Source organism: Nannobrachium achirus (assembly GCF_963921795.1).
Source record: "Nannobrachium achirus genome assembly, chromosome: 10".
Taxonomy (NCBI): domain Eukaryota; kingdom Metazoa; phylum Chordata; class Actinopteri; order Myctophiformes; family Myctophidae; genus Nannobrachium; species Nannobrachium achirus.
Window position 1 is genome coordinate 41,856,259 of NC_137819.1, and position 24,023 is coordinate 41,880,281.

Below are 24,023 nucleotides of genomic sequence, written 5' to 3' on the forward strand. Positions count from 1 at the left end.
CGAATTACTTCTTTATGGTTTTATTACAAACCTGAAGCACTAAATAAATCAGTTGTACACCATTTGTATTCTGTTTCAGAATGGGTCAGTTTATCTGCAGCATAAATATGCACAGCTTCTCCCAATAACAATTGACGCAAAATCAACAATACATTAAAGCCGTATTATGTGAATAAAAATGTATTTTGTCCAATCTGTATGGTAGAGTCTCTCTCCTGAGCAAACAGACGGGCTCTATTAGATAAATGGTCAAAATGTCAGCACTAGAACAGGAATGTTACATGTGCAGCTTTAAAGGAGTAGTTCACCCCCAAAATGACCTTTTTCCTGTTGATGCCATAGAGACTTGAGTTCAATAATATATATATATTTTGTATTTGTCGCATTCCTAAGACAAAAATGCGATTATAGTCAATTTACCCCCATTGATTCCGGATAGGGACCCGAATGCATGGCCCTGGATGGGGACCCAAATGCATGGCACTGGATGGGGAAACTGTCAGGGTAAGTTTATTAAAATACATCTCTTAGGCATGCGACAAAAAACAAAAAATATTATTGAACTCCAGTCTCTGTGGTGTGAGTAATCAATAGAAAAAAATGTTTTGGGGTGAACTACTCCTTTAAGTGAAGTGAATGTATTGTGGTGCCATGCAATCAACAACTCCACCTTGTCACATCACGTTTAACTGCAGTTTTTGCAGTAATAGTAATACAAATACGAATTTCCAAACCGTTATGGCATATGTTGATGCTTGATCAAGGTACCCGGCCTGTCCCATGTGCATGTTAAAGGTATCTCTTTCATCATGTACCATATTGATGAGGAGGAAATCATAACTGTTTCATTGCTATGCAACTAGGACAGCGATGAGTCATCAAAAGCGGACATTGCACTGCTTGAAGTGGGCTTTTCAATGTTTTTAATAGTGTTTTTGATGTTGAGTCTACATGGTCCGTCCACATTGTTATTCTAAAACCACACCATTTAGTAAGGAAATATGCCTACTATACCCTCGAGAAATATCAATGGTAAAGGCAATAGACAGATAGAAATGCCATGATGAGCGACAGATGGAGACACAGATTTGCATCAGTATTTTGTTGTAACTTTAATTATGGAGACCAAGTCAGTGGGTTGAAACGGACAACCCAGTCATTAGGAACGAGATTTACAAACAGAAGGTATAGCATAAGAAAAACATGTGCGGTCATTCCATCTAGTTGCCCCGCCATGCCCCGTATGCCCACAGTGTTCTCCACCATTATTGTTTGGCTCCCCGGAACTCCACATGGTGAAGCTCACCTTGGAGCCATCAGACCACAACCAACTACCCTCCCAGTGAATGTCTGTCAGTCCAATCCAATGCTCTCCCTCGTATGGGTCAGCGCTCTTGATCAGGGCTTGGATAAAGTTGTTCTCATCAACGCTGTGGATGGACACAAGGTTGGCACCTTGATTCACGCAGTTCCTCTCTGCCTGACCCCAGAACATACGAGCAGAGATGTGCTTATAGCAACGGCCTTTGAATCTGAACCAGAACATTGGACAGGATCCACGCTCTAGCTTCACCTCAGCCGAGGCAGCAGGGTGCACGGTGTCCAGTGCCAGGGTTTCATTCTGTAAATGAAATCAAACTTTATTTCAAATCAAACCCTTTTTTGATATCACACGTTTACAAACAGCCAAGCTGAACCATAGTGCTGTACATGGTTAAAACACAAGCAATTCAAACTAAAGCATCAAAGCAAATGGAAAGAACTACAGAACAATTCATGAAGCAAAAAAAGAAAAGAAAAAAAAATCTAAACAAAATAAAACATCAACTGACAATTATGCATTACCACATAGAAAAACATGTGCAGTTAAAACAAATTAGGTCAACTCAATGCAAGAAGATGCAATTAAAAGCCAAGGAAAAGAGATGGGATTCAGCATCTTCACAACCTCCGTCAAGGGACTGGTGTGCACGGTGCCTAGTGACAGCAGGCCCAGCAAGCGTAGGAGATGAGGAATCAGAAGCATGTCAGCCTGAGGTTGTCAGTGGAGCTTATTAGGTTCTTGATGTGTCTCTGTCCGTAACATGCAGAGAATGCAGACTTTGTGTTGCTTGTGTTTTTCATATCTGCTCTACGGAGGGCGTCTGCACATTTGGCATAATATGATTGGTCGCAATGCATTTAGCAGCTGTGGGGTTCACACACAAACACACACACACACACACACACACACACACACACACACACACACACACACACGCACGTGTGCGCGCGCGCGCGCACAACCACAACTTGAAGGTAGACAAGTAAAAAATGTACTTGAGTAAAAGTGGCATCAAAATCATAATACCCACAGCTTCTCCCAATAACAATTGGCACAAAATAAACAATACATTAAAGCTGTATTATGTGAATACAATTGTATTTTGTCCAGTCTGTATGGTCTCTCCCCTGAGCAAACAGGCATTAGCTAAATGATAGAAATGTCATCACTAGAACAGGAACAACATTACATAGTACAGCTTTAAGTGAAGTGTACACATACCCAGCCCAGCTCCAACTCAAAGGACAGTAGTTGGTCAGTGATGGAATAAGTACTCAAATTGTTTTTACTTAAGTAAAAGTATCAATACCCTACTGTAGAAATGGTGCGTTAAAAGTCCGGAATTCAAAATGTACTTGAGTAAAAGTACAAAAGCATTGGCATCAAAATGTACTTTGATTGATTGATTGATTGAAGAGTTTATTTGCCATTTGCAATAGAAAAAGGTACAGTTTCATGACAGCACAAATCACGGGTACAAGGTCAACTAAAAGGAGATCCTAGTAAGCTTTACGGCTTATTTACACAGGAACCACTTTATGTATCTCATATAACATTGAAGACAGAAGGGTAGAATATAGTACTTTACATAGGATAACATCAATTACAAAAGCAGAAAAAGGGGAGAAAAAAGGGGGTGGAAACATGGGGGTTTAGTCTATTTACAAGTCTTAAGTAGTAGCCGCCTAAAGGTGACTTTTCATACCAATTTTGAAGGAGGCTAGGGATGTGCACTCCTTTAAGGCTTGTGGAAGGTCGTTCCACATGGTGGTGGTATAGCTGGAGAACGAATTAGAGCCTTTTATAGTGTTAAATCTAGGTTGAACATGATTAGTGGCGCCTCCTCTGGTGTTATGATCGTGGACTTCCTTGACCTTTAGAAGTAGTTTGTCAGGTACATGGGTATCTTGGAGGTGTAGCGTATCTTGTACACCATGGCCCATTGCAAGATGCACCACCCCACCAAAAGTAAAAGCAGTCATTACAGTAGAAGGTCCCGTTTCACAAGTTTTACAAAATATATGTGTTTCAAATAGTGTCGTAAAAGTAAAATAACTGTCTCAAGATGGTAGTGAAGTAGTAAAAGTACTATAGACTCCCGAAAACACTAGTCAATTGAATATCAAGTATATGCACAGTGAAAAGAAAGAAAGAAAAAGGTAAATGCTAAAATGGAGACAGAAATGCCATGATGAGGCACAGATAGAGACAGTGAAACACATCAGTATTTTGTTGTAATCTTTATTATGGAGACCAAGTACAAGTCAGTGGGTTGAAACAGACAACCCAGTCATTAGGAACGGACTGTACGAGACTTACAAACAGAAGGTATGAAATTAGTAGAACAAGGAGTGTCATTCCATTCACTTGCCCCCCAGGCCCAGGTATACACACAGTGTTCAATTCCACGATCATTGTTTGGCTCTCCGTCAAGCCACTTGGTGAAGCTCACCTTGGAGCCATCAGACCAAAACCATCTTCCCTCCCAGTGAATGTCACTCAGTCCAATCCATGCCCCTTCTTCTGGGTCAAAGTTCTTGATCATGGCTTGGACAAAATTTTGCTCATCAGAGCTGTGGACGGACACCAGGTTGGCACCTTGAGACACGCAGTTCCACTCTGCTTCAGCCCAGCGCAAACGTGTGGCCACGTACTTGTAGCAGTGACCGTTGAAGCTGAACCAGAAATTTGGACAGGATCCACGCTCTAGCTTCACCTCAGCCAAGGCAGCAGGGTGCGCAGTGTCCAGTGTCAGGGTTTCATTCTGTAAATGAAATCAAACTTTATTTCAAATCAAAACTTTTTTTTATATCACACGTTTACAGCCAAGCTGAACCATAGTGCTGTACATGGTTAAAACACAAGCAATTCAAACTAAAGCATCAAAGCAAATGGAAAAAACTAATTCATGAAGCAAAAAATCAAACCTTGGTTCGAAGTGGAGCCGTGAAATTGAGCACTTCCAGATCTATGTTTTTGATTCTATGTGTTCCCCCCTGTGTGTGTGTGTGTGCGTGTGTGTGCCTGGCCTGAAAACAGCGCCCCTCCCTTAACATGTGTGGTCATAAAAGGTACTGTTCGAACTCAACGGGACAGTTCTCACTGGTGAGACAGGACACACATTGCCACTCAGAGGGAGCCCATGTGCTCTGCACACGGCTCAAAAAATAAAAAAATAAAACATCAACAGACAATTATGCATTACCATGTAGAAAAACATGTGCAGTTAAAAACAAATCAGGTCAACTTTAATTGCAACAAGATGCAATTAAAAGGAAAAGAGATGGGATTCAGTATCTTCACCTCCGTCAAGGGACTGGTGTCACTGTGCACGGTGCCTAGTGACAGCAGGCCCAGCAAGCCTAGGAGATGAGGAATCAGAAGCATGTCAGCTTGAGGTTGTCTCTGTCAGTGGAGCTTATTAGGTTCTTGATGTGTCTCTGTCCGTAACATGCAGAGAATGCAGTCGTGTTGCTTGTATTTTTTATATCTGCTCTACAGAGGGTGTCTGCACATTTGGCATAATATGATTGGTCCCAATGCATTTAGCAGCTGTGGGGTTCACACACAAACACACACACACACACACACACACACACACACACAACCACAACTTGAAGGTAGACAAGTACAAAATGTACTTGAGTAAAAGTGGCATTAAAATGTAGCCTACTTAAAGAAAGTAGCCTACCAAACGTAGAAAGTACTAATGTCTTTATAGAATGTCCCATTTCACAAAATGTTTGAAAATAGCTGATCTACAAGCTATGCGATTATGACTATTTTCAAATGCCAAAATGTATATAGGGCTGATGTAATGAACTAGTAAGTATAAGTACAGAAAATTGAAAATACTGCAGTAAACAATAATTAAGATGACTGAATATTCTGGGATATTTGTGTGTGTGTGTGTGTGTGTGTGTGTAGTAAATGCACTTACTTTATATCACTGGCTGATAAATAAACAGCTTACATCATATTTGGATGGGGAAATATTAGTTTAAGTTAACGGTTTGCCCAGCTTTTAGGTAACAGCAGTTTCTTTGATTGACATTTAGATCAGCAACATCTGTCATTGTATATAAGATCAATTTAATACATTTTTACATTTTTTTAGTACATTTTTGCTGTCTTTTTTGTTAAACATTGAAGCGTTGATTTGACCATGTATGAACTGTACAGTATGAATACAATTTAATTGACTTAATTTACAGACTGCGAAGATGAGACAAATGCTTCTCAAGACTGAGCATTTCAGCATTCATTTTATTTAATTGTTTAAGGTAAAAAAGGATGTTTGTTTTCACTTTGTGAAAAGGATACAGCATTAGTGGTTCACATCTTAAAAGTAATTTTTAGAGGACAACGTATCTCCATATATGCCTATATATGGGCGTATCAGGTTTGTTTGTGACTATGTCTTAGTAATAGTGGCGTGGCCATGGTCCTGCCTTGGCATGGGCATACCAGGTGTGTTTATGGTTATATGTCTGAGTCATACTGACCTGGCCATGGTCCAATGTTAATATAGGATAACCCAGTTAATGTTAATGCTGCAGGTGTCATGGATTTGTGATTAGTTAAATCTTGGACGTACAGTAGTCGATGTAATCACTAAATGCTTCGGTAACATCTATGTTCACCTGAAAACCACAGACAATATGATAAAGTATGTTTTCCCAGAACAATATGTGGTTATTAGGAAATCATAACAGATGCAATTTCTTAAAAGATTTATGAATTTGACATTTTCAACAACAACAAAAGAGTAGACAATTGCAGAACATGATTGAATGCACTGCACCTGTTGAAGACTGGTCTGAGATATAAAAAGACAAGATAAGCAACTCCATTTCATAAGGTCCAGCTAACAATTATCTTCTAGTTGTCATTGCCACATTAAAATAAGGTGGAGTGATTTGAGAAACCATTATCACCCACCATGACAGCACCGTACTTTGTACAGTGTGCCTTGTTTTGGCAAGATTTAATTCATAGTGATGAAGAAATATATGAGCTTTGGGCTAAAATAACAAAGTGTCCTTTGGTAAACATACCTATTAAGGCCATTATTATATAATATTTTGAATTGGCATCAAGAGTTCTGATAAAACTTCATAATTGCACCGACATTACTCCTCGTTATCCAAGTTATATATCTTTTGAAAATAGAAAATATTTATAATAATAGCGACAACGCCAGATCGAAAATGTTTAAAGGCATAGTATGTTAACTTTGCTCTGTGTTTACAGAACACAAAACAACAATGTATACATCTTTAGCCATCATTTCCCTCTATGCCAGCAGTTATTATCAGCCACTGGAGTAGTGTGGTAGAGTTATATCTGAAGAAACACACTGGCCTCAAACCGTGAAAACGCCTAAATACAGTGATAGGGCCATTTCTGGAGAGAGGGCGAGATCATTTAGCGACCTACAACCGGGTCGCAACGTGGTAGGTAGTTTTCAGCGACCGGGTCGCTAAATCGACCGACTGGGACGCTAAAACCACCGACCGGGACGCTAAAACCACCGACCGGGACGCTAAAACCACAGACCGGGACGCTAAAACCACCGACCGGGTCGCTAAATCGACCGACCGGGACGCTAAAACCACCGACCGGGACGCTAAAACCACCGACCGGGTCGCTAAATCCACCGACCGGGACGCTAAATCCACCGACCGGGATGCTAATCCACCGACCGGGTAGGTAAATCCTAGCCTGCTTCCAGACCAGAGACCCCGCCCACTCTCAGAGTGGACTCTTTCTCTGGTCTGGAGCTTAGTACATGAATCGGTTTTTATTTTCGGCTGTCCAATGAGCGCGCGGGGTGGGGGTGGGGTGGGTCTAACGAATATCCAATCCGCGCAGCAGTTGAAACGATTCAAACAAAGTTCACACACACACACGCACGAGCGCACTGATTTCACCAAGCTGTTTAATGTTGATTACAAGTTTCTGGTCGCAGTTCTGTGTGGAAGCAGTCACTGGCACAGACAGAGACACACACACACACTCCCCGACGGTGCGTCGCGTCCACCGTGCGTCTCGATCACTCGCGCGCGGACACGCGCGTGCACGCTCGCAAAAAAGTCCCCCGTAAATCGCTCAGAATGGAGCACAGTTTCAGACTAAAGCGTGAGCTGAGTCTGAAATCAGGCTAGGTAAATCCACCGACCGGTGGTCGCTTCCACCGACCACCGGGCTACTAACCCTAACCCTAACCCTAAACCTAACCTCAGTAACCTTACCTCAGTTAGGCTAACCTGCCGACGCAATCGACCGACCCGGTCGCTAAATCTACCGACCTGCCTGCAGTTTTAGGTCGGTAGATTTAGCGACCCGGTTGGTACATCTAGTGACCCGGTCGGAAGATTTTGCGCCCCAGTCGGTCGATTTAGCGACCCGGTCGCTCGCTTTAGCGGCGCGGTCGGTGATTTAGCGGCGCGGTCGGTGATTTAGCGACCCGGTCGCTCGATTTAGCGACCCGGTCGCTCGATTTAGCAACCCGGTCGCTGAAAACTACCGACCACGTTGCGACCCGGTTGTAGGTCGCTAAATGATCTCGCTCTTACTGCATTTCTGCAGGTAAACACCACCACACCACAGGGAAAGGTTACATAGCCTACTGTGCCTTTAAAGTTAGTGCAAACATAAAAGCAGAGCAATAGTGAATATAAAGTGGTTGGTTCCTCAGTAGTGGCGATCCCTGAGTAAAGTGTGTAAAATACCACTGGAATGTCCTGCCACCAGAGGAACACATGGACCCCATGCTCAGTGGTTCCCAAATGGGATCAGGACCCCCAGGGTCCCCAGATCATGTTTGGGGGGTCTCCAAATGAGTAGCTTTATGTGCAACATTGTTTTCCTACTCAACAGTAAACAACAACATACAGTAAAAGTGTATACATTTCTTAAGTGACAACTGAAATTAATTCTAAGATCTTTTTAACTCATTGATTGCCCTTTTCAAGATGGCCGCCAAGTACCAGGATGCCACGTTCCTACATTTCTAGTGCACAGATCGATTTTTAGTGCACGGATCGTGCACGCCCATGCCTAGATTATGTACCATATGTGTAGTACTTTTTAACAGCTTTCAAACAATAAATCCGCTTGGAAATCCGTTCAGGCGTTCATGAGATAGAAGCCTTCAAAGTCAGACAAAACAAACATTTTGCCATTTTGAAAGATGTGTTTGTTATGGGGCTAAACATGCAATTTCGCGATTGCGATCATGCCTAATACATTTTAGCCATTTTTGGATTATTTCTTTTTTTTATAATTTCTTTTTTTTTTTTTCAAAATGGCTGCCAACTCGGGAAACTCAGGCTGTGGCAGCCTGGGACTACTGTAATAACTCGGGAAACTCGGGCCTTGGCAATCAATGAGTTAATACCAAATTGGCCAAATTGCTAAATATTATGCAAGGAAGAGGCAAACGTGAACATAGCTGATCTACAGGCTATTTTCACAAAATGTATCTATGGAACTGAGTCAAACTAAATGTAATGCCTCAACTCCTACAATTACGAGTGCTTGTCAGCGTGGGTCGTTCCCAGTTGAGTTAAAATGTGATTGTTTTGCGGGGTCGCAGCCTGAAAGGTTTTGGAACCCTTGCTCTACTGTAGGTCAGTGTTTCTCAAACCTTTTCATGTCAAGGACCGCCAAATTGATTTATATTTGGCTGTGGAATCCCTCACTCATGTACTGTGCCAGACCCCCAGAAGAAAATATTTGTGTTCAAAACATTTCAAAACACTTTCAAGATCTTTCAAAAAATTTAAAAGAAATAGCAAATGTACAAGCTCACAGCGCTGTGATCTTGTACATCTGCTATTTTTGAATAGCCAACGTATAAAATATGGATAAAGTGGTTAAAATGATCGGGTTGCTGTATTACCACAATTTAGCTGGGGACCCCTGGAACCCCCGGGCCCAAAAAGGACCCCAGTTTGAGAACCACCGCCCTAGTTACAGGATCTCACTCTGCATCCTCTTCCTCCTCAAACTCCTCCTCACTCATCAGGAGGGCAAACCTGTTGTTTAGCTGCTCATTCCCTCCTCCTCCCTCCCTTCCTCCTCCTCCTCTTCCACCATGTCCTGCTGCCCCTCTTCCTCTCCTCCCTCTCCCTCCACCTCCCCGCCTCTTCTTCCCCGGCGCGGGCGGCACCGAAGCCGGATGCTGCTGCTGCTGGGTCTTGGTGCTGCTGCAGTTCCTAACTGCGTCCAGCAGAGAGCGGTAGAGCTGCCCAGGGAGTGGTCCAGGTCCGCTGGGCAGGAGGGAGTCGGCAGGTCGACCCCCTTTCAGAGACCTGTACAGGCCGTGCACCAAAGAGCCACTGAACAACCTGCAAGAGATGGAGGGATGGAGAGACAGAAACAGACAGACAGACAGACAGTGATCAGAAGTTATAAGTGATTAAAATGCAGTACAGGTTGTGTTTTCACGTGCAGGAAAGCATGAATGATCCAACTAAGACAGCAATTATTGATCATTTTCTTTGTGATTATTCCATTGATTGATTCAATAACATTTGAAAAGATTTTTTATAATCGACTAAATCGATGAGGCTGGCAAGGCACTGCGTCAAGCACCCGGAACTAGTGGCAAGCAAACTGACACTGTGGGAGCCAAGTCAGCCAACCCAGGGCAAAGCTAGGAAAGGCAAGAAGCGTACAAACTACGTAGATGCACTGCGGCAAGACAGCTTAGCTAACAACACTGTAGAGCTCAAGACCTTGATGCTAGACAGGAGAGTGTAGAGGGCAGCGATTCAGGAGTCCCGAGTTGGTGTTGGCTAGACTGCACTCTCGCAACACATCATCGCAAATTGATTAGTCAGACTAAGCACTTGAGCCCTATTTTCTTCTTCTTCATCACACAATGGTGTCGCACATTTTTTTTTAATGCCAATCTCTCAGTCTACAACTGTAAATTAGATTGGTTAAAATATTGTAACGTTTGTCTCAAAATAGGGATTGATTATTCATCAATTATTTTATCAAATTATAGATGAAAAAAATCTATGAAATTGATTAGTTTGATTGACTGATATACCCCAGCATCCAACAGCTGGCGAGACACACTAGACGTCGAATGAGAAGCAGCATTTACTGATGTGCACTCTACTACTTCCTCTGAGTATGTATTACCAAAGATGGTGGATTTAGAAACACAGACCATCCGAATTGGAGCCAATAGAGGCGAAATCGGATACGAATTGTACAAATGGTCTCCTAAGTGGGTGCCGTCTGACGGAAGAACTCGCAAACGTCCCGTGTGTACTGGTGCTAGATCTCGTAAGATTGTGTTGCTGGGACAGAGAAAGGTTGATAATAGAGTTGATTTTCTCCTGATTTGTCTCTGAAAAAAGCCATTTTTGTATGAAAGTCTTAGGTGTGGCTTGTGAAGATTGGGTCCAATATCGTGTTCACATTCACTCTTCCAATGGAAATAACCGACACCCAAAAAAGCGGCCACCTACTTCACGCAGACACGGGAAGTAAACCGGAGATGGCATTTCTTTCTTTATTTTGTCTTGGGGTATTACCATGACAGGTGTGGTCCGGGCAGGGGCATCAGGAGGAGCTGGTTGAGACACAGTGCGCTCCAGAGGCAGGCTTGCCATTGGCTGACGCAGTGAGCCAAGCCCACGTCCAACCCTCTTCTCTCCCCTGGTCTGACGCGCAGTTTACCCAGTCCGCTCCACAGGGTCTGCTCCGGGGCACATTGTGTCTGTGGAACTGTTGGGGTATAAACAAAGACGAAAATACGTCATGGAATCCTCTTTTTATTTTATTTTATTTTTTACTCAAAATATCCACAGTGACACACACACACACACACACACACACACACACACACACACACACACACACACACACACACACACACACACAAATACAAATTGTTGCTGCGAGGTGGAAAGAAACCTTGTATGTCCAAAACGGTTACTTTTCAAGAAATGGAACATTTTCAATATTTATAAAGCTCAGACACACTTAACCACTTTCACTTCCCCTTAAAAACTGCATTAAGTTATGTAAAAAACTAAAAATATAAAGACTTTCTGCCCGACAAGAGATGACACAACACACAACGACTTACCGCTGTGTTGGTTGTCAGTGGGCCCGGGCTGGGTGTTGCAGCACAGATCTCCATAGACCATGCCCAGCAGCAGAGCTTGGAGCTGGGGCTGGGAAGGACGGGGACTGGCCTCTCGCAGCCAGAAGCCCGTCACAGCTGCAGCCAGCTTGAGGTGGGGGGGTATGGGAGCCAAGACCGTCTCTTTCACACCGAGCACGTCCAAAAGTACGCCTAGTCGTGCCGCCAGAGGAGCCTACAGAATGGAATTAAGAAGACGACAGCTCAAATTCAACTGGTTCAACTCCACTTACTTATGTGTGGTTCCCAAGCTTTTAGCTCAAGACCCAAAAGAGAAATCAGCAGACATTTGCCCAGGACCCAATCTAATGAAAATAGTAGATCTACAAGCTCAAAACAAGTCGCTTAACGCCGCATTGCAAGCTTGTAGGGCTGCTATTTTCACAACTTCTTCAAATTCCATTTAAATTGTTTTTATTTATGGAATGTTTAGATTTTATTTCTGAAATACTGTTGTTTACAATTGATGAAAAGTTGTGATTTTCTTTTTCAAACTTTTGAAATAATATATACATCCTTTTTTGTATAGTATACCATGAAAAATTACTTTTTCTGAACCCAGTCAGCTAATGTCTGCAACAGTAAAAAGCTCCTTCTGCGACATGCCATACCTGGCCCAGTGTGTCCAGCTGGATGGGGGTTTTGGGTGGGTGTGCTTCCACCTGGTTCCTCTTCAGCTGTAGATCCAGACGGTCATATTCCTCCACACATAGAGCTTCTCCTGTGCTGCTGACCTGCGCTGCTGTTTGGTTCTGCTGAACGGGAAAACGTTGGTCATGATGACCCCTACCTGCTCCGCCCTGAAAACTGCCGAAGCCACGGCCCCTTGCCCCTCGCCCTCTCCCGCCTCTCCTACCCTGGCTGACGTTCTCTCCCAGCCCCTCGAGCTCCTGCACGACAACTCCTCTGCTCGTCCGCCGCCCCTGGACCACATCTGGACCACCCGGTCCTCCCCCTCTGTGCAGTAATATGCCGTATATGGCCTGGCGTATGGCTCGCGCGCTGCAGTGGCTGCTAGCCAACCTAGAGTTCTCCACCTGCGGGATCAGAAGCATCCTGCGCATCACCAGGATGTCCAGCACCAGAGGGGGCAGCAGCCCCCGCGCCGCCGCCCAGGACAGGTCGTCCGGCAGCTGGCCGAGCCCGGGCAACCGTGCTGCGCCGTCGCCAGAGAACCAGCTAGCCAGGGAGCTCTGTGGCGTGACGTTGTACTCCTGCATGCCTGCCCGCAGCTGGGAGCTGAGCAGGACCACCTCTCCTCCTTTGCCCCTTCCTCCCCTCCCCTCCGTCTCCCCCATCAGGCTGCTCACTTGCTGCAGGGCCTCCCCGGGGCCGGGAAAGGACGAGAGCCAGAGGAGGACGCGCTCGATGCGGGAGTGGGATCCGTTGCCCCTCCCTCCTCCCGGCCTGCTCACATCCATCATGGCGAGGAGGGAGTCGGTGCCTTTGGGCATGCTGTAGTCGTTTCCGGCCAGCACAGCGCACAGCGGCAGCAGCTCCCGGTTCATGCCCCCGAACAGCCGGCACAGCGCGGTGGTGTTGTAGCGCTTCACCGAGATGTACTGGTGAGGGGCTTTACCGTTCAGGTTGGTCCACTGGAAGAACCGGAACGGCAGGTAACCGCCTGGGGTGAGATAGAACACAGGATGAAACTGTGTTCCTAAATAGGACAAGGAACAATTTACAAGAAAAACAACAAAAAAGTAGATATTTAAAATAGGTAGCGTTCTGCTCATCTCACCAACACCACACGTCATTACTGCGCATGGATCAATTAGAATTTGTGTTCCAGAGAGAGCAATTTAACAATGCCTAATTGCTCTCTGTCGGCAAAGTTTTACACCCTTCTCTTTTCAGCCAGGACAACTTACAATTGATATAATAGGTTTATTGATTGGTTATATGAGGGCAATAAGTTTGGAGTTCAATGGACTTAGATCTGCTTTTATGGCACAACAGTGGATGTGTACATATTGTCTCCGTCGGGTGGAAACCTCATATGTCCTAAACTGTTACTTTTCAGGATTTAAATTCAAAAGTAGCACAGCAACACAGTAGTATGATCAAGTAGGGCATTCATTTACGGAAACAAACACAAAACTTTAGAATATGGAGAGGTTTCTGACTTTCTGCTCAAGAGCAACGATATATACATTTTAGTCAAAAGTAACATACTGGTGTGTTAGACACATTTTTATTACACACTGATATCATAATAGGTACTTGGTACCAACAGATACGCAAGCTATGGGTATCGGAATCGGTATCGGGGAGGGAAAAAAAAGATCTGTAAATCTCTAATATCCTATACTGTCAGTAGTCTTCTGTCAACTGATTGTTTTTCTGTGTATTTACACACCTCACCTGGCAAGTTGAAGATGTAAAAGTCGCTGTCATTGGACAGAACCGGGCAGCCCCACTGGCGGGCCAAACAGGCGATGTCCCAGTCCGCCTCGGCCGGACACTGGACCAATGGGACCCCGCTCTGGGTGAGGACCTGGATGAAGACGTCACGCGTGAGGAGAGGGAGGATGGAGCCATGGTGACCCTGACAGAGAGACTCCGCCTCCTTGATCTTAGACTGCAGACGCTGCCTCAAGGTGGAGAACTTCTTGTCGCTGGGATCCATCCCTGGGAAACAATTCGCTTTCATTCAGAGTCAGACACTTATCAACTTTCTTTTCCTTTCTTTCTTTTTTTATGGGTCACTATGATTGCTGTACGTAGGTATTTGTGAGTGAGTTCTAAGTGGGACAATTGTTTGACAAGTTTAACCAGATTTCATTGAGTAATTTGCTTTGACAGGTTTCATCTCGTCCAAAAAAAAACATTTCACAATGTTTTTGGACAATTATGGACATTTCACAAAGGGATCTGTCTAGTAGAGCTGCCTCTAGGTAATTATAAGGTCCCTGGCTGTGTTCCACGGTTCCCCCTGGGTTGGTGTCTTTTAGCAAGACACTGAAAACCCCTAAATGTCGTCCCCGATGAGCAGGCTGGTGCCTGAACCCAAGTGGGTGGGTGGGTGGGTGGGTTAATGTAATGCACAATGTGAAGTGCTTTGGTAAAAGGTGCTACAGTATATATAAATGCAAAACTACCCTCCTACCCTACCTCCATCCAACACCACATAGGGCTGGATGTTGCAGGCTGCCAAGGTGGAGAGGAACTGGGAGAGCAGGTAGGAGAATGCGTCGTAGTCCCCTCCGTGCTGCTGGTCCAAGCCATGGTTGAAGTAGAGGCGGAAGTACAGACTGCAGCCGTCGATGACCAGACGACTGTCCCTGAACTTGACATCTTGGAAGAAGTGCCTGTTCCCCTCCACATAGCTGGTCAGCCCCTGCACACCCATAGGATCACAGGGTCTAGATAGGACATGGAGTAGAACATTGATTGATTGATTATTTTATTAGACAAAAATGGAGAACAGTACAAGTATAGTCAATACAATTGAAATGTAGTACAGTTAAACACCCTGCCTAAAAGTAATATCCCAAATAACCTTTTACGGTCTTTTTTACGTTGGAAGCCCTCTGTATTTAATTCGTGGATATAATAAATAGCAAGCAAAGAAAACATTCAATAATATCACAGTTATAAAAACACTATGTACAGGATAGGGGAAACAAGGTGGTGGGGCTAAGGTAAGGGGGGGGGGTGCTCACTTCTCAATGGGAGAACTGATAAGTTGATAACTACCTTTTTTTTTTAAGGGTACCTCCCTTAAAACATGTAGCTCGCTGTCAAGGAATTCCACACATGGGTGGCAGTGTTGTAGAAGGAGAATGTACCTATATTTGTCTTATGGGTTTGTGTTATCAGATCATTGTGTGTGATCCCTCTGGTGTTGTGGCTGTGGGTGTCGCTAACTTTTTGGAGATGTTTGGTCAGACATGCGGGTACTGAGGGGATGGAGGACAGATTTGCGTTGACTATTTTGAAAGTCAATCCCATTTTTAGTTGTTTAACCCCGTCTTCAACGCTGAGCCAACTTAAGCTAGCAAAATGTGTGGGAGAAACATGGGTCATGGGCCCCAGGTGGAGAAGTAGCCGAATCAGTTTGTTTTGGGAGGTTTGGAGCTTAGTCTTTAGTGGCTTTTTGATGTTGGAGTACCATGAGGTGCAAGCATAGTTAAAGTGGGACTGCATGAGGGCCCCAGCAGGGCACTTTTGTTGACAAAAGTGGAGATTCTGCCCAGGAATCTTGTTATTTGATTTACTTTTTTGATCACCGTTGTTGCCATGCTATCCCCAGACAGGTATTTGTCAAGAATACAGCCCAAATAGGTCATCTCTTCCTTGCTAGAGATTACTGTGTCATCAACTTTGACCTCGAAATCGTTTACATTTATCTCACTCAGAGAATGTCTGGTCCCAAAAAGAATGGATTCTGTTTTACCAAGTTGTAGAGACAGTGTGTTATCAGTAAGCCAAGTACGGATTGAAAGGGTTATCCTACCACTGGTGTGTGCTGCTGGTGGATTGTATTCCTAATTAGAGCCTGACCAACAACAATAAATCGAGTGGCTATGAAACTGCATTGGTTAAACAACCTGTATCACACAGTAAGGCAACTGAACATCCCACGTCCCTGCCTGAGAATGGTGATGAAAACACTCCTGAACAAAGACTTTCACATCTCCTTTGTTCTAAAAAAGTCCATTATTGAGCAAATGGTGTTTTGGCATTCTCCTCCAAAGTATAATTAATAGAATGTCACAGAAAGGATCTGTCATGACGCCTGTCACAAATGATTACGTAATCGTCTAATCGCAATTATTTGACATCATCGCAATTATTTTGTCATCATCGTTTACATGTTGAAAAAATTCATATATTTTCAAACATTTTCTAAAATAGTGGAAATAGCAGATGGCGACGTGTTGTGAGCTTGTAAATTGCTATTTCCACTGTCAATGTCCTTTCCTAGGATATAAGGTTGTCAAATATTTTCTTTGTATATTTAGGTTATGTGTCATATCTGCCATGTGCAACTTCAAAGCCTACAAGCCAAACAGAAATGTAATTGTCAATGACAAAAACACAATTAAATCGTTAACAAAATAGTCATGTAAAATGTCATGATCGTGACAGCCGTAATGACACCACACGGAAACGCTGCTAATTATTAAGTTATACTGTGCCTGTCTAAAGTCCCAGTAAGTATTAGTGTATAGTCCCTTTCACTTTATATTTCTATATATTATTTTCCATTATTGTCATTCTATTCTATTTTTAATTTTCTTGTTTTAAAACGTGTTTGTAATATGTATGTAAAAAAATAAAGTGTGAGGAGGAATTTAGACTTACCAGTTGTTCCGAGTAATGTATATAGCCTATGGTGGATTGGGAAAGCCAATACACAAGACAGATTCTTTCCAAAGTATTTTCTTAAAACTGTGTACTACAACTACACAGTCTGACTCTGGTACCAGGGAATGACTATTGGGAAATGCAAAGCTGCCTTGTGAAACAGAGACTTGTACAGTATGCAACATAGCATCCTACATGCTCCTCCCATGGTCTGTAACTCAATGTGTATGGGATGGAATGCATGTTAGTGCATGTTAAGTGTATGCATATTGTGTTTTCAGTGTGCCTGATAGCATCTCCGGCCTCGACAAGGCACCAAGGCCAATCAAACAACTCACACTGATATCGATGTCGAGTTGCTTCACTTTGTAATTGTGAATGGAAATACAGAAATTTTCAGATAATACAGGAAGGAACTTAAAGAAAATACAAAGCAACAACTGAATCATCTGATTCAACATTGACAGCAGTGGGCTACTGAGGTGACCAATCAAGTTTTTTAGTTTTTCTTTATGTGGATTTTACCTTTCCTGTTGCACAAACTGGAAAGACCAGACAGAATGTTTGAATGTTTGTAAGCAAACAGGTATTTCCGGAGTAGAAATGCCCCATGGACGTCTTCACAGCATAGAATAAAGTGTCCAGAACATAGTTTTATCTAGTTTTTCAACCTGAGGATATTCAGAACCAAATAATGTATTTCTAATAGTTCTGATCATATTACACCAACACTTCGTCTTTAAGACTTTAAGCCAGGCCAGAGTCGATTTCAAGGAGCTCGCCTAACTTACAAAGACTTGTTGCTGAATGGATTTGCACTATGCTATTATGTCCAGTCAATACAACCAACCAGACATTCAAGGACGATTGCTACGCTCCCAGTGTACTGGATACCTCACAGTCACCAAGTTCAAGAGAAAAAAGCTATACAGTCTATAGACATTTATAAATCTAGGCTAAAACCTTTTTTTCCCCTTCGCACCAGTTTTACAGATTTTGTCGTTTTGCCTCGACCCACCTTGTTTCAATGAAGTATTGTCTTTTAGAACTAGAAAATAGACTAGACTAGAATAGATTTCTGCATTTTCAACGGTTGTGCATTACCTTTTATAATTCAATGACTGTCTGATCAAAGGTGTGTCATGCATGAAGAGTGTTATGTTATCTTTTCTTTTTGCCTATTTCATGTTTTGTTTGTAATTGTTAGGTGTGGTGATGACGTACTATTATGTGTATAGTTGTATTTTTTTGTTTTTGTGTATTCTATGTTTTGAAGTGTACAACGATCCTTTGGGGGTGATCTTGCACTATTAAAAAAAGAGAGGGGAAAAAGAACTGAAACTAAAACTGAAAGCATTTGAGAAACAAAGCATACACTTAACCTCAAAGGTGTCAGACCGCCATTCCGAAAACTAAATATAAAAACGAATACCAGAGAAAATACCAATTATTATATGACTAAACCAATAACAGAATGCCATGGAAAATACAAAGCCACACCACACACACAATCAGGAAATGTTTTGAGGATCAGTGGTTGTGAACAGAAAGCGTTGTAGGGAACTCAATTTGAGCAGCACAACATTTTAATTTCAGAATCGGATCACATATCACAATTCCCCTTACAGTACATAAAGAAAGGGCAGCGATGCGTTTGAAAAAGACAATGGAAGTTGTGGAATAATAACCAAGTAGTGAAACCCACCTCTTCCCAGACAGTTCCCACTTTATTTCGTCTTCTTATGTTTACATGTGAGAAACCATAGCCCACTTCCTAGTAACATTTACACTTCAAAGTAAAAGTCAACACTAAAAGGTACATTAGCCATGAATCGAGATATGGCATTGATTATGTGTGTTAATTTGTATAACATGGCTATCATGATAGGATATCACACAAAGCGCAAAGCAAACCCCGCAAAGCATAAGTTAAAATCGCATAAACAAAACAAACGAGACATAAACTCTTACTTTAAATTACGGGCGACTCTTATTTTGAATGAGGGGCGTCGCTCGCAGTGGGTCTTGCGAGACCTGCCAGAAAATAGCCGATCTACAAGCTCACAGCGGGTGGCGATGCGACGCCGTTGTGAGCTTGTAGATCGGCTATTTTTGGCGCGGGACACAGTCGTACGACGAAACAGACATGCAGCAGTGTTGCCATGTCCGCTTATTATAAGTAACCTAAATATTTGTAAATATTGGTAGTGGCTTGTTAAATTGTGGTGGTTAGTTTTGATTGATTGATTGAAGAATTTATTAGAAGATTGCAATAGAAACAAGTACAGTTTCATGACAGTACAAATCACTGGTACAAGGTCAACTAATAGGAGATCCTAGAAAGCCGAGGCTTATTTCCACAGGAACCACACTTTAAGTATCTCATATAACATTGAAAGACAGACGGATAGAACATAGTACTTTATCTAGGATAATATCAATTTCAAACGCAGAAAAAGCATAACATCAAATACAAAGGCAGAAAAAAGGGTGGGGGGAGCATGGGGGCTTAGTCTATTTACAAGTCACGGGTAGCAGCCGCCTGAAGGTGACTTTTCATACCGATTTTGAAGGAGGCTAGGGATTTGCTCTCCTTTAAGGCTTGTGGGAGGGCGTTCCACATGTTGATGGTGTAGCAGGAGAACGAGTTAGAGCCTTGTTTAGTGTTAAATCTATGTTGATGATGATTAGTGGAGCTGCCTCTGGTGTTGTGATCATGAACATCCTCGAAGTAGTTTGTCAGGTACATGGGTATCTTGGAGGTGTAGCATTGCAAGATGCTGTACTCTGTCAGCTACTTTGAGCCACCCCACGCTTTCGTGGTGATGATCGGTAAGGTGGGCCTGAGGAGGAAGACCAAGTATACGACCCTAATTAGTTTGTTCTGGGCTGTTTGGAGCTTTAACTTTAAGGCAGCCGGGGCATCGCGATACCAGACAAGGACTCTGTAATCAATGAGGGGCCCAATAAGAGCACCTCCTAGTGTCTTTCGAGATTTAATATTGATCAGCTGGGCAACCCTTTGCCAGAAACGAATTCGTTGGTTGACTTTATTGATTACCTTGGTAGTCATTTTTCCACTAAATAGGTTAGCCTCCAGGATGCAACCCTACCAGGATGCAACCCTACAGATGTGTTTTTTTCTTTCTATCACAGTGTCACCTACTTTAATTGTGAAGTTTTCAACTTGGCTAAGTTTCTGACTAGATCCAAAGAGGATACATTCAGTTTTACCTAGGTGAATTGAGAGTGTGTTGTCATTGAGCCAGGTGCAGATCATGTTTAGTTCACAGTTAAGGGCCTTTTCAACCTGCAATATGTCTCTGCCTGAGACTAGGAGAACCGAGTCATCCGCAAACAGAAACAGATTGCAGTGACAAGCAGATGACATGTCGTTTACGTATATTAAGAACAACAGTGGTCCTAGTATACTCCCTTGATGTACTCCACAGTTTACTGGGAGGGGGGGGGGGTTCCGTTGACTTCCACCATCTGTTCCCTCCCCACCAAGTAGTAGAGTGCATCCATCTCACTGCTGTGCTCATAGCTTTGAGTTTATCAATCAGAATAGAATGATCAACGGTGTCAAATGCCTTCTGGAGGTTCCGCATGACCATGCCGCAATATTTGCCATCGTGAATTGCACGTTTGATGTAATCATTCAAATAGATGAGGCATGTATCTGTGGAATGGGACTCTCTGAAGCCAGATTGGAACTCGTAGATCAGTTTTTTCTCTTCAAGATATTTAGCCACCTCTGTTCATAGACAATTTTTTCCATTACCTTAGAGATGGAACTGAGGATTGAGATTGTCCGGTAGTTGCCAGAGTCAAATTTACTGCCTTTTTTGTGCAGGGGGGTTACCTTAGCTAATTTGAAGTCCTGGGGGACGTAACCCTTAATAGATAGATTAATAATGTGGGTAATGATTGGGGCAATGGTGGCGGCTGAGTCTATGAGAAATTTGGGGGATATTTTGTCATGGCCAGTGGCTTTGTGTTGTAGTTCAGACAATGCAGCAGGCATACCGGTAGCCCTAGAATGTCTCCAATATTCGGTCGAATGATACTCCGTATATTCCCTCAGATCTGGAGCCATAGAACGCTCCCATGGCGCGGCGGTTAGCAACTAATCTGCGCGGCACTAAAGTGCTGCGCGCTTCTTGTGTACTCACCCAATAATGTATTCCTCGGCCTGGGAGAACGATATTGTCCTATAGTGTCATATCCATTTGAAAGTTCTGGCTGAAAACGTGTACTTTGTAAAATATCACCACTTAATACGAGCCAACACGGACGACTTATATGACCGGGCGAGGGGCTCGGAATGACTGCTGGACTGAATATATCAAAACTTCCTTTGGGAAGCACAAAACGTACGGGGCACACAATTGACAGGTGCTTGTGATTGACGTGGGGTGACTAATCACACCACCTGCGTGATTGTGTGCCCCGTACGTTTTGTGCTTCCAAAAGGAAGTTTTGATATATTCAGTCCAGCAGTCATTCCGGGCCCCTCCCGCCCGGTCGTGTAAGTCGTCCGTGTTGGCTCGAGATAAGTGGAGATATTTTACAAAGTACACGTTTTCAGCCAGAACTTTCAAATGGATATGACACTACAGGACAATATCGTTCTCCCAGGCTGAGGAATTAATTATTGGGTGAGTACAAAGAAGCGCGCAGCACTTTAGTGCCGCGGAGATTTCGTGCTAACCGCCGCGACATGGGAGCGTTCTATGGCTCCAGATCTGAGGGAATATACGGAGTATCATTCGACCGAATATTGGAGACATTCTAGGGCTAGCATACCGGTAGATAGAATCGAATAAAACAGAATTGTTCAAATTCGTGAAAAGATTTAAAGTAAAGAGAGCAAAAAATATATATTTAGTTGACCTTTCCAGTGAACTGTATGAAACTACCTTTTCCTATGCAAACTTCTAATAAAGTTTTCAAGCTATACTTAAATAGCAGATTTTCAAATCTCTCTCTCTGTGTGTGTGTGTGTGTGTGTGTGTGTGTGTGTGTGTGTGTGTGTGTGTGTGTGTGTCATCTTTTGGGCTTGTTTCTCTCACAGAATCTGGCAACAGCGCAGGGCCACTGGGCCAGGCGTAGCTACCCATAGAGCGGGCAAGCGAGGCGGTTTGGTGCCTCTGTTCACCGTAACCTCAGTCTCTGGCTCCGCTGCTGCTGCTCAATTTGTGGCTACGAAACAAATGTCTGCCGGAGGAGCCAACGTCGGTTCGACTGGCGGCGGCGGTGGAATGACGCCCGTGCGCCGGAAAAAGGACACCACGCCGTCGTCGTGGTTCTGGGAGAGCCCGGACACCCTGGCCCAGCTGGAGGCAGTGCGACAGTGGGTCGGGAAGCATTACAAAAAGGTACAGACAGACCGAAACGGAGACGTGACAAGTACTACTATTCTACTAGCGAGGAACGGGTGGCCTTCCCGGCGATGGGAGCGATGGCAGTGTTGTTGCCAAGTCTGCCCCACCTCTCCTCTCTCCTGTAACCGTTTTGGGGGGCGTGTTTCTAAAGTGCACTGTATTTGCTTATGTGGCTTCTTTCCTAAATATTGTTTAAACCGGTGGTTCTCATTTTTCATTTCAAGGAAGGAACCCCAACATGTATTTGTCAGCGACCCACGTACCAGATGTGTGGTATTGGAATGTTTCTAAAGATATTCAAAATGTTTTTTTTTTTTTGTTTTTTTTTGTTGTTGTTTTTTTCCTTCCAAGATTTGTTCTCAAGTATCACAGCTACAAAATCAGCTATTTTCAAATAGTCGCCTAAGCCTTGTCGCTTCTTTTGGGCTTGTTTTCATAGACCTGGTTGCTTGTTTCTCTCGCAAAATCTGGCAACAAAGAGCTGTGGTTGCTTGCATTGTGAGTGGCTCGAATTGCAACCCGTTATCCGGCCCAGGTAACGGGTTGTGCGTTCTTTCAGGGAGCTTCAAGAGAAAAACGATATTCACAAAGTTAAACCACTTTTTATTACGCTGCTATTATTGTGTTATGTGTAAGAAAAGAACAGCCCTGGGCCAATCACAGCGCGACCGTTCTTCCCGGCAATGGGATCTCAAGAGGCAGCAGCTACTGCTGCTAGCTAAGAAAGAAGTAACAATACGGCCAAGAAGAAAGACTGTAAAGAAACTGAGTGTTGGACATCGTTTTGAATTGTGGACAGAGAGTTTGTTTTCTTGTTGGTGGCTTAGCTGACTCAGGCTGCCTGGATGTATGCATGTCAAATATAACGGGGAACATATCTGACGTCACCAAAGGCAATATAATAATAGAGTAATAACCAGTTTGGGGGAGCCATTTAGGGACCTCACTTTTATGTTTTGAGGTGACATTGTTCTCTGTCAGGGGGGATCATCGCCATGCCGGCTTGTAGTGAGTGGACTGTCAAAATGCCACAGACATACAAAATGAGCGGACAATAATATTTCCAAAAAAACACATATAGAGCCTGTAGCCCTGAATGACCATAACAGCTCTGTAACTCTGAGAGGGTTCAAATGGTTTCCATTTGGTTTCATAATCATTTGCATATCAGAGTTATGGTGGTCCTTGCAAACAAATCATTTGAGAACCACTACTAGTGGACTGACTCCTAATATGCCAATGCCATAGTAAATCAGTGTCATACATATTCTGGAGAAAACCCAGAGACTTGACTAGACATGTTACTGACATGTCTAGTCAAGTCACTATTGGGTCGGGTCTCGTGATCAAAATAAGAACATTATAATGGTGTGTAAAAAAGGAAATCTTAAAAGTGCCACGGACAATGTACAGTTACAATTTAGGCATTTAGCAGATGCTCTGATCCAGAGCGACTTAGGATAAGCAAGGACAGCACAAGGTAATACATCAAATGCATAGAAATTGTAATCTTAAAAATGTAGGTAGACCAAGAACCTATTCAGTAAAAAATATAAACATCAATAATCTCTACATCGAAGGAATAGAATGGTCTGACATTGCACATCGCTCTATATAATACATGTTATTTTAATTACATGTACGGTCATTGAAGGTAGGCAAGTGCTACGGTAAGAGCCCAATGACAGAGTCTTTCCCATGGACACATTTGTCCGTGTAAAGGACATATTGATGACCCCCGGTCTCTGTGCTTGTCCTCTGATCTTCCAGTATGTGCTGGTGGACGCCCCGTCCTGCCAGGTTCTGGCTGCCGTCACCCTGCAGCTCC

General features: G+C 43.4%; 3 protein-coding genes across 3 annotated transcripts in view; 1 reads left to right on the top strand and 2 right to left on the bottom strand.

Moving 5' to 3' along the window:
* Positions 1-257: 257 nt before the first annotated feature.
* On the bottom strand, positions 258-5,837 carry LOC308293063 (snaclec botrocetin subunit beta-like; the record flags this gene model as incomplete). The annotated part of the gene is made up of 4 exons (XM_080735493.1): positions 258-263; positions 1,307-1,480; positions 3,777-3,999; positions 5,830-5,837. The coding sequence occupies 4 exons, from the start codon at positions 5,835-5,837 to the stop codon at positions 258-260; spliced, it is 411 nt and encodes a 136-aa protein (XP_080591619.1).
* aste1b (asteroid homolog 1b) lies at positions 5,484-18,569 on the bottom strand. The gene is made up of 7 exons (XM_080735728.1): positions 18,514-18,569; positions 14,610-14,860; positions 13,860-14,126; positions 12,107-13,119; positions 11,439-11,670; positions 10,882-11,074; positions 5,484-9,678 (listed from the first exon to the last, which is right to left on the bottom strand). Exons 2-7 carry the CDS (start codon positions 14,845-14,847, stop codon positions 9,312-9,314), a joined length of 2,310 nt encoding a protein of 769 aa, XP_080591854.1. The 5' UTR covers positions 14,848-14,860; positions 18,514-18,569; the 3' UTR covers positions 5,484-9,311.
* Positions 18,570-21,928: 3,359 nt separating this feature from the next.
* Positions 21,929-24,023, top strand: part of smarcc1b (SWI/SNF related BAF chromatin remodeling complex subunit C1b) — a 21,838-nt gene continuing 19,743 nt past the window's right edge. The window contains exons 1-2 of the mRNA XM_080734710.1: positions 21,929-22,189; positions 23,966-24,023. The exon at positions 23,966-24,023 is cut by the window's right edge and continues 62 nt beyond it. Of these exons, the coding sequence (XP_080590836.1) occupies positions 22,025-22,189; positions 23,966-24,023 (223 nt within the window). The 5' untranslated portion in view covers positions 21,929-22,024. The remainder of the gene's footprint in view (positions 22,190-23,965) is intronic.